The 10193-nt window shown below is 43.8% G+C and overlaps 1 protein-coding gene and 1 long non-coding RNA gene across 7 annotated transcripts; both read left to right on the forward strand.

The window, feature by feature from the left end:
* The first annotated feature begins 616 nt into the window (after positions 1–616).
* Positions 617–10162, forward strand: LOC147252923 (uncharacterized). Of its 2 annotated transcripts, XM_086217851.1 has the most exons (7): positions 617–1227; positions 1831–2067; positions 7258–7363; positions 7677–7924; positions 8149–8360; positions 8583–8742; positions 9651–10162. In XM_086217851.1, the coding sequence occupies exons 1-7, from the start codon at positions 855–857 to the stop codon at positions 9836–9838; spliced, it is 1524 nt and encodes a 507-aa protein (XP_086073977.1). In that variant the 5' UTR covers positions 617–854; the 3' UTR covers positions 9839–10162. The 2 variants fall into 2 exon arrangements, with proteins under 2 accessions (XP_086073977.1, XP_086073978.1); XM_086217852.1 differs by lacking the exon at positions 1831–2067.
* Positions 2104–7247, forward strand: LOC147252924 (uncharacterized). Of its 5 annotated transcripts, XR_015118507.1 has the most exons (6): positions 2104–2679; positions 3043–3089; positions 3930–5323; positions 5504–5590; positions 5875–6010; positions 6093–7247. It is a non-coding gene; the product is annotated as an uncharacterized LOC147252924 (long non-coding RNA). The 5 variants fall into 5 exon arrangements; XR_015118504.1 differs by having other exon boundaries at positions 2104–3089; XR_015118506.1 differs by having other exon boundaries at positions 2104–3089; positions 4658–5323.
* Positions 10163–10193: the final 31 nt, after the last annotated feature.

Below are 10193 nucleotides of genomic sequence, written 5' to 3' on the forward strand. Positions count from 1 at the left end.
GAAGTCTTGATTAATTTCTCCATCTATCACAGCAAGTAAAAGCATCTGTAGTTTTAGGGGGGAATAGCATTCGACCCAAAAATGGCCCACATCTGGTTTCTGTTCTTTTCTGCTTTGGCCCATATTAGGTCTTGAATGGTGGCATTGACGGGGGTGTGGCTGTCTGAAGTGAGCCACAGTTCCACCTTATATGGCCCATATATGACCCAAACAAAGCCTATGCGATCAGGAATACATCTTGGTCTCGTTTGGACTACTCTGCACTCTTAGAATACCATAACTGAGCGTAGAACTGTACCAGATTAGGCCAAAATGTGCCTGCTGTCTGGGTCCTGGGAGGGACATAGCTGAACTCTGTGTAACAGAGTCAGTGGTGACGCAGAGATTCATTTAAAAAAGAAGAGCCCATAAAACTCAAGTAAAAGGCCATTTACATTTTAGAGGAAAAAAATGTTATATAAGAATATTCTTGCCCCAAAATCAATTTCTCTTTCCTTTTTTCCTTCGATGTTGTCCTACTGGCGTGCATCAAAATCTGCAATTACGCAGGACTCCGTTAGATGGCGGTAGTGAGTATTTTATGCCGCCAACATGAACGAGACACAGTAGAAGAAGAAGTACGCTAGCAAGCTATAAACTTGGGGTGAAGTCTGAGAGACGGTCATCACTTGGGTGTGTTGTGATGCTAGAACAAGTTATCAGACGACATTTGTGGAAACTGTAAGCATTTAACAAAAAAATAACAAAACGGTGCATGTGGATAATAACCGCAGAGTCAAGATTTTTATCTCCTTTGATCGCTCGTTAGAAAGTGAGCCAAACAAGTAGAGCGGAGCTGCTTACCGTTATTAACAATGAGTAGAAATAATAGCCACAATGTGTCAGTGTCGGCCCCAAGTTTGCACAATGAAGACGAAGCTGTGGCCATAGAAAACGCCATCAGGACGGCTGTAAACACCGTGATGACGGTGATCTACAACGCCTGCAGCCGCAGAGTGAGCGAGTACCAGGAGATGGTAGCAGACAGGGACAAAGAGATCCGAAGACTAGAGTGTAAGTTGGAGAAAAGTGAGCATGAGCTGAAGATTCTTCGGCTGCAGTTAAACAGAAGGCCTGAGGACCAACTTTCCTCCCCGGGCTCGAATAATGCTGGAGAAGTAGCCTCAAATGATGTTTTCAGTGGCTCCGAAGACAACACGGACAACGAGCCTGCCCCGGAGACTTGTGGTAAGCAGAGTCGCACCAGCGATTCACGATAATATCGGTTTGTCATCAGTATCGGCAGATATTGGTCCTGTAGCCGAGATATCAACCGAAAAGCAAAGAATGCCCAGTAAATATGATTTATGGGCTGCTGGAATTAAGATAAAATGCTACCTTGAATGTACTTCCCAGTATGCAGACATTATGTTGATATCTTTGTTTTATGTAAAGCTGTTAAAACTAAACTTGAAGCCACACAAGGGTGTCTGACTGTTACTGAGCTGGCTGGAGCACTGATGTATCATATCCAGCGAAATCATCACCAGTGGTCTTAAATGAGTTGAGCTGCATGCAAGAAATCTACACGATGTCGCAATAAAACATTACAGCATTCACCTGTCAATACTGAGCCTGTGGTGTGTGTGTGTGCGCGTGCATGTGCATGCTACTGGATGTGGCTCTTACATTTTTTAATATTGATAATGTCAAAATCTGTCTGTCAAATTGGTTGTTAAATATCAGCAAAAGGGTATGGTGAATCCCTAGATTGCAGGCCACAACATCCTGCTCAGCTACATGCGGATGCGGAGTCCTCATTTTGCCACCATCCGTTTATCTGTTCATCAGGTGGGGGTGCTGGGCCCTCACAGTTTTCCCCAGCAGGAGCTTTTCCCCACCAACACTCCCGGAAACAGACCAATTCAAGGGAGGGTGAGCAAGCAGCTGGTATCAGGACCCCCGTGGTGAAGGAGGAACCATCTGACCTGGAGATTAAATTAGAAGTATGTGAGGGAAGTTCGCAGGACCAGCAGGGGGGTCAACAAGGAGCGGAGTCTCAACACAAAGAAGAAGCTTCAGTAAAAGGTCAGCTCTGTCAGGGCTCACAGCAGTTTCAGGGAAACTGCAGCCTGGGGGATGCATCCTGCCCTCCAGCCAAATATCTGGCCCCAGCTTTCATTGGGGGAGGGCAAATATTGGCTGATAAGTGGCGGTTTTGATTTTAGCAGCTGACATCAAAATGTAATTTTCCCCACTGCTCATATAAAATATCCCAAATAACACAGAGTGCTGTGGGAATGACAGATTTTTGAAGGTCAAATCTGGAAGTTAGCATTGGATTAACACAATTGCACACATTAATACCACTTTGATGGTTTTGGATGCACAAAGTCCATAAATAATTGTTATTAAAATATCCGTATTCAGTACAGCTTAATGGAACACAGCAACTTATTGGGAATCACACAGGAAGATAGATTCCCTTCCCGCCTCTACTTGTGTATTAGTCAGCTGAGATCCTCAGAGACCAGCTGACCACTGGTCAGTTTAGCAGTTAGCCTGGTCGCGGCTCATTATTTTGGAGTTCAAGACTCTGGTAGTTTGACTAGGAAGCACGTGGAGCGTTTTCCCCTCCCGCCGCTGGAGCACTCTTGTCTTCCTGCTGCAATTCATTCGTCTTTGTTGAGGCAGCGAGAGGTAAGTCGAATGCTTGTATCAAGATGCCTAATTTTAACATGACCACTAAAATCACGCGGGAATTTGTTTTAACTGCCACACTTGATGTTCCTTGCTTTGCAAAGCCGATCAGCCCAGTTTATTGTTGTACTGGTAATGACCCAAACTTGGTTGTTGATATTCTAGTTTGTTTTTTTATCAAATGAGAAATATTTTATGTAGTTGAACAGTAGTGCTGCTGATTTCTAGAGGTTTAGAACCGCTTCCTTCGGCAGGCTGTCGTTTTATTCCCAGCAGCAACACGACTGCACAAGCGGTCACCAAAGATATTCTGTGTTTCGTCTGACAATCCTGAGTAAAATCATTTATCTTTCACTTTTATAGTTGTGGGAACATTTGGGTGGCAGCCCTCGCTTTAATATTTTCTTAAGGTAAGTCAAGATTTCCCATATTTTGATTTCAGTTGCATAATGTGATTTTTTTTTTGTTTTGTTTCATACGTTAAATACTTTTGATCTGTTATCAGAAGACAAACTGACCTGGCACCCTCAAATCTAACCTGGTACATCTCATCGTGACACTGGGTTTGACTGTTCTTGGATGTCTCTCTTGACTATCAAACCAAACAGACACACAGAGATATTCAACAGTGACATTTTTGGTCAATAATCCATATTTGTTGATCACATCCGATCCAGATGTCAGTCCGGGCTGGTCTACATACCAGATCCCGTCCAGCAATGCTTGTGACCAATGATTACAAGCAACTAGCACATATTTTAGATCGTCTGAATGGGGTTTTCCAGTATCCCATTCTAAAGTACTGGTAGGAGCCTCTTCCTCTGAGAGCATTCCACACTCCTCCCTCAAATATGACAAATACACCCATCACATCAGTTGATTCTTTTATCCTCATGGGTTTTAATTAAAAAAAATAATAATTTTGAGCGTGTGTGTGTGTGTGTGTGTGTGTGTTTTGCATTGTTGTTTTTGCATTCAAAATTATTTCTCCTGTACCATGATTTAAAAAAACAATCACAATGAACTGTTCAATTAAACTTTTTCTCATGTTCTTTTTTTTTTTAAATAAAATTGGATCATTAAAAAAATGATTAAAAAAAAAAAACAATTGTGAAGTTAGACTAAACATATGGTACATTTTCCAGCTAAATTGCCTGGCCCGAGTTCAAGTGTCAATCAGTTATTTCCAGAAAAAGATCAGTTTAAAAAAAAAATTAATAACAATCCGAATCATCTCATTTTCTCCTCAGCTCCTGCCGTCAGTCCCATGGAAAGTGTTAACACGTGCAGAAGGCCATTTTGGAAGCCATGATGAAATGTGTCTCTTAATGCTTAGCGGAACAGATTCAAGACACTTGTAACTGTAATCTGCATCTTTAGTGATTCAATATGTAAAAATGTAAGGTGAAAAACCTGCAATCAAACATTCCTCATTTTTTGGTACAAACTGTAAATGACTAACATTTGATATTCTTAACCACGCCGAAGATAAATTGTCATGAACCTAAGTCCTGAGGTCGGAACTATTCCAGTTAAATGTGCTGATTGCTGTGTAATCCAGTCACCAGTACCCCCCCCTCCTTGCAGTCATGGATGGGTGGGTGACCTTACCTCATCCCTCAGTTGTGGGTTCTTAAAGAGAGGATCTCATACAGCGAGTGGTTGAGTTCCTCAAAATCCTTGGGGTCTGCAAAGCTGACGACTTGAAGTTTGAGGCGGGGGGTGACTTTATAGGCACCCTGAACCCCGTAGACATCCAGAAGGCTATTGCCTGTATTAACCCTAAATTGAATAGTGAGAAAATAATCCAACTTCCTTTTCATTTGAAATGTACAGTTCTAAGTGGCATGTATGATGCCTGTCTTGAAGACGGACATGATTCTGTTCATATAAATCAAAACTATTTAGTTGAAATGTGACGGCGATCTTGCTGTGAATGCACATCTGTGTTATTTAGCTTCAACCCTTGTGATGACAGGATGATTCCCTCGCAGTAGGCGCCGCCGCGAGGACCTCAGCCTGCGTCATCACCTCACCCTCCGAGCCCGATCAAGCCGAGTTGGTCTTCCTCCGTCTCCACAGGAGAGAGTGGCTGGCATTACAAATTGAGATCCCCTGCAAAACAAGAGAGTTGTTGGATTCTGAGAAGAGGCCTTCTGCTGCAGGTAGAAGACAAGTCACTAGGATTGATACTGCCTGTGTGCAAGAAACCGGGAAAGAAGCACATCCATGAAATGGCAAGGAAGATGGTTATTCGCTACCCAAAATCCTTCCTAGATGAGATTGGGGGCCAGGTTGTCGGCGCCAGACACGGTTTGCTTCTGAAGCGGTTGATGTCTCGGTGGAGAAGGAGACAGCAGATGTCCTCAGGGACTGGCCTTTCCTCTTCCAGGAACGGGGATGAAGCCTGATTTCAGGGATCTAACAGGAGTCCACAGTGATGCCAGTGTTGAGGAGTTGCTGGCCACCAAGTTGAGAGGGGTCCTGCGATACTTTCAGTTCAGTCAAACCTGCAGAGGAAGAGTGATTCAGAGCCAAATCCTGGCAGCGGTGATGAAACCTGTGCGGCTTCTCTGATGCTCCTGAATGTCAGCAGATGTTGAGACCACCAAGTTACCATGGACACCTTGGATTGTGGCCTGTGGTAGGTTGTGCCTATAAATGTTTCTTATTTCTTGGTTAGGCACCAGTTGGACAAGAGACACAACACAGCTGCTTCTGCAAAATACGTTACGTGATCCGAAAGTGCCATGACTTTCATTTCACCGTGCTCACGCAAGCATTTGCTGTTCCTCACCTAATCCTGCCCGTCTTCTGCTCCCAGGTAACGACCCACTGGCGGCCAGAAGGTTCACGGTTGCGGTGGCGCGAGTCATCGTCAGCCAGCAGCTACAGTGGAGTTCTCAAAGCGGTACAGTCAGCATGCACTGCAACGCTGCAGTAAACAATATTGAATAAATTGGATCGGTCTGTTTCAAAATTTGATCTCTTAGACAAAATCATATCATTGAACAGGAGTCATGTAAGATTAAACATTCCTGGTTTTTTAGTTTATTAACTGTCAACACTACGTAGTCAGAAATGTCTTAGTGCAGCTTCAAGAAAACTTAAATAATTAACTTTGCATACACAGACATGCTGACTTGTTATCCCTCTGAAAGCTTTACTTTTCAAGGATTGTTGTTTTCCCAACAGATGCCTTTTTAAAATCAATCTGGTCCAGGAGACCAAAGTCACACGCAAAGAGGAAAGGCGCCGCTACGCAGTCAACCCAAAGGTGCTGCTGATGCTCATTCCCAAAATTGCAGAGTTTGAGTGCCGAGAGTAGAAGGTAAGATGACAGCAGACATAAAAGAAAATGAAAATGGATCTTGCAGTCTTTTTGTGATAAACCAAATTCTCTTTTCTTCCAGATATCTGATGTTGGAAAGAGTTGCGTGCGGGGGACGTCCATTGGCAACCCCCAGTCCCCGAGCAGCGCTGTCGAGAAGCAGAAATGGACGTTGTGTTTTTGTTCCTTGATGTTTTCTCGTGTCCCCCAGTCTGGACAGGAAATGTCCATATTTTGGCTTTATTTCTTAAGAGAGCGTTTGCCTCAACTGTTTGGTTTTTTTCCTCAAATAAAGGCCTTTTGTTGCGTCTCTGTCTTTTGTTGAATTTGTCCTCCTGTGAACACTTACAAAGGTCCACAGCACTGAGTCACACGTGAAAACTTCTGCTGCACTGCTGTTTTGCTGTGGAAACTTTCATATATGTTGATGTGGTTCTCAGTCTTTTTGAGTCACGTCCCCCTTGTTAACGACGCAGCCACATTTTTTTCCACATTGAGAGAACAAACAGTTCCATTTTCTCTCACTTCAGGCCTTAAAGAACAATCATGGAATGAAACATTGTGTTACTGGGTAGATTTCTAGTTTATACTGGGTTTCATTGTTTTCAAGTGCAGTAACATTGGGAAATCAGAAACTGAAGTCAGAATCTATACAAATATTTATTACATTTTGCTGACACCTTTATGGACAAATGAATATCTTCCAATGAATTATTTAGATTGGGGAATAGATCAGAAAATCAAGCTTTCGGGAGAAATGAACTGATGAATGCACCAGAAATACAGTGAGGAAGAAGAGAGGGAGAAAAAAATACATTTAATTGCAATCATTTTATCGACCCTGTTTCCCATGTGGATGCATAATCACAGCCCGTATTTCTTTTCCAACTAAGAGTGAAGGTAACCTTAGTCATAATCTCCAAATGAAACTGACGTCTTGTTGTGATGGGAAGGGGCTCCAGCGGTGGATGCTGCAAGTGTTCCTGGAAACGTCAGGACTTTAGGGTCCTGAAATCTAACCTCATAAATTAAAATACGTCTTTGTTGGTGGTCTAAATCAAAGATGGTTAATACTTTCTGAAACTGAGCTGTGGGAGAATTTCAAACACTTTTCTTTATGTTGAATACAACTGAACTACTCAGGATGGCGTTTGAGAATATGTCCAGCGGTGATTCCGATAAAAACAGGCCACTTAACATTTTGTTATATTTTCCGACAGCTGAGCTGAAACGCTCTTCTCTTGCAGGAACTCCGCCTGAAACTGAAGCAGAAATGAAAAATTGCCCGGTGAATAAATCCATTTCAACACAAGATGAAGACGAACACATCGCGCATCTAAAAAGGAAAGGAGGGTATCGAGTTTTGCATCCTACATGAATATAGGAATGAATACAAAAAGGGGTTTTACTTGGAGCAAATCACAGTTCTGTATCGTACCCAGTTCACCCCTACTGGCACACTGGAGACTTGTATGTGTCATGATACGATTGGCCTCTAAGAAACACACTTGAGTTTGATCAGTTGTGAAAAAAATGATTGTCCTGCCTGCTGACAAACAAAAGATGTCAATGATGAATTCGACCAATCATAGCTCAGGATTCGTTTCTGTCACCTATCAGCTGGGATTCAAATGTTTCTCTTTCACTTTCCTTCTTTTGATTCCAGAGGAGGAAAGAGTTTCCATCCAGCTGAGAGTGAGGAAGAGGAGGTTGTTGTGAAGAAGCATCGTGTGGCCCAGCCGTGTGCGCCGAGGCTGACGACTCTGAAAGGCAGCCTGGCAGAATCCGTCTCTCAGCAGCTGAGCAGGCTGAGCTCAGATGGCTCCTTCACTGCAAATCTAAACACGCAAGACCCCTTCGCCTGTCAGCCACAGACGTACTGCACCATGTCAGCCCCACAACCAACATGCGACCGTAAGAGTTGACAACTTTGGCTTTGAGGACGCTGTGTGTGTAAGAGTGCGTGCGTGTGTGTGTGTATGTGTGTGTGTGTGTCTGCAAGGCTCTGGCAGCTTAAAGATCATGAAAGTAGCTGGAGGAAGACGCCTTCCAGATGCCAATAAATGAAGCAGTTAAAATATGTATGAAAGTGGATTGAGGTGTGTTACCGTACTAAGATGTTTGTATTTCCTCTAAAGCGATACTCCTTGAGGTCCTGGTGTCTCTGGAGACCATCAAACAACAGAACACAACCGTCCTTCAAATACTGCAGTCAGGAAACTCATCTGGGCCGCCGGTGGTTTGTGAACCACCTGATGTGGGGATGCTCGCCCTGCCGCTCCAGTCAGTACAGGATCTAAGGAGTCTGGAGCAGAGGCTCAGCATGGAACCAGAGCTGAAGAAGAAAATGGTACAGCCCCCTCACTCCTCACCTTCACTTAGAGTTTTAGGGCTCATCTTTACCACCAACTAGAATTAGACGAGAGAGTACAATCACACCAGCGGATAAGTTGTTGCAGGAAAGGGAATCCAACTTAGAGTGGTTCTACTCTCTGTCATGAAGCTGACCGCATAAATGCACGGAAACTCGCATTGATCAGTTAAATAGTTCTGATGAAAATGTGCTTTTCAGATCTCGTACCTCCGTCTGACTGGAGGAATGACAACTAAAGAGAGTGTGTGGAGAATCATGGCTAAGCTCTTCACGAACACTTTGGCCAAAAACATCAACTGGAGGGGAACAAATAACAAGCAGAAGATTGAGAACCTCACCATCAAAAGGGTTATTGTAGGTGAGTAACATGTAACTACGAGTTCTGATGTTTTCACTACTGCTGAAACATGAGCAGGGTCGATGCCGCTGCTCCTCTTCAGAATCTTCACCGTTATTCACATCACAGCTCAGCGGTTACTTGCCCAACTGAGCGTCTCAAATTGGTGATGTTGGTGGAAGGTGGGGGCAGCACGGTGGTGCAGTGGTCAGCACTGTCACCTCACAGCAACAAGGTCCCAGGTTCGAGCCCCGGCTGGAGCACGGGGTCTTTCTGTGTGGAGTCTCCATGTTCTCCCTGTTCCTGTGTTGGTTCTCTCTGGTACTCCAGCTTCCTCCACAGTCCAAAGACATCAAGAGGGACCAGGTTAATCCAGACTCTAAATTGACCGTAGGTGAGGCTGGGAGAGCCAATGGTTGTCTGTCTCTATGTGTTGGCCCTGCCATGGACTGGTGACCGGTCCAGGGTGAACCCTGCCTCTTGCCTGAAGGCTGCTGGGATAGGCTCCACCCCTCGTGATCCTTAACAGGATAAGAGGTAGAAAATGGATGGATGGATGGTAGAAGGTGGATTTTATCCTACTCATTATTTATTATTTTATTAACTCTATAAGGGTTGAACATATAATTCCAAAAGATTTGTAGATTTATTTTCTTTTAAAAGACTAAAAAAATTACTTCCCTGGCTGAAAGCAAGCTTCAACTGAAAAGCATTTCATGGCCTACCAGAAGGCGCTCATGGTCCACCCATGGGTCACATTCCAGTGGTTGAGAAGCCATGCTTTTCATGTACATGTGTTTGGTAAAGGCAGTACACTTCAGTAAAACAGAGCCGTCGTCATCATCGGAGCACATTTTCCTGTTCAGAAGAGCCAACAACTGCCAGCAGTTTTAAGCCTTCACGTCCCTGTCGTCTGTCCCCTCCTGCAGATGCTGTCAGGCAGAATTCCTTCTGCAAGGACGCCGTGGACGAAGAGATTGAGCGATACATAAAACGCTGGCTGCAGCTGGCAGGAGACCGAGACGGAGGGAGAAAGAGACGACAAGAAAAGGGCAAGGAAGCACATAGCATCAGCAGTTACTGTATGGACGACATGTTTGCTCATGTGATACATTAGAATATCACGCAAGTGTATCATTGATATACAGACATGCACACTCACTTTCAGCCTCGCTAAGTACAAATACTGACACGGCAGGAGAATCTCTGGAACTAATGTCTGACTGCCTAACATGCTCTCATAGAAGCGCGCTACAGCCACATAGATGCATGCATGTTTTCCTTCATATTTATTTTAACCACATTGTATATTCATTGACCATAAATCAATAAACTGCCATTGTTGAAGTGGTAATGTAAGAAATGAAGCTGAACAAATGTACGCCTGTGACTTGTGTACTTTATTGCAGGAGATTGTCGTTTTTACTGTTTAACTGATTATTCCAGTAAAATTATACCTGTCATACTTTAGT

The sequence above is a fragment of the Aulostomus chinensis genome, chromosome 11, assembly GCF_037954235.1.
Source record: "Aulostomus chinensis isolate RoL2024-O1b breed Wild chromosome 11, RoL_Achi_v1.0, whole genome shotgun sequence".
Lineage (NCBI taxonomy): Eukaryota > Metazoa > Chordata > Actinopteri > Syngnathiformes > Aulostomidae > Aulostomus > Aulostomus chinensis.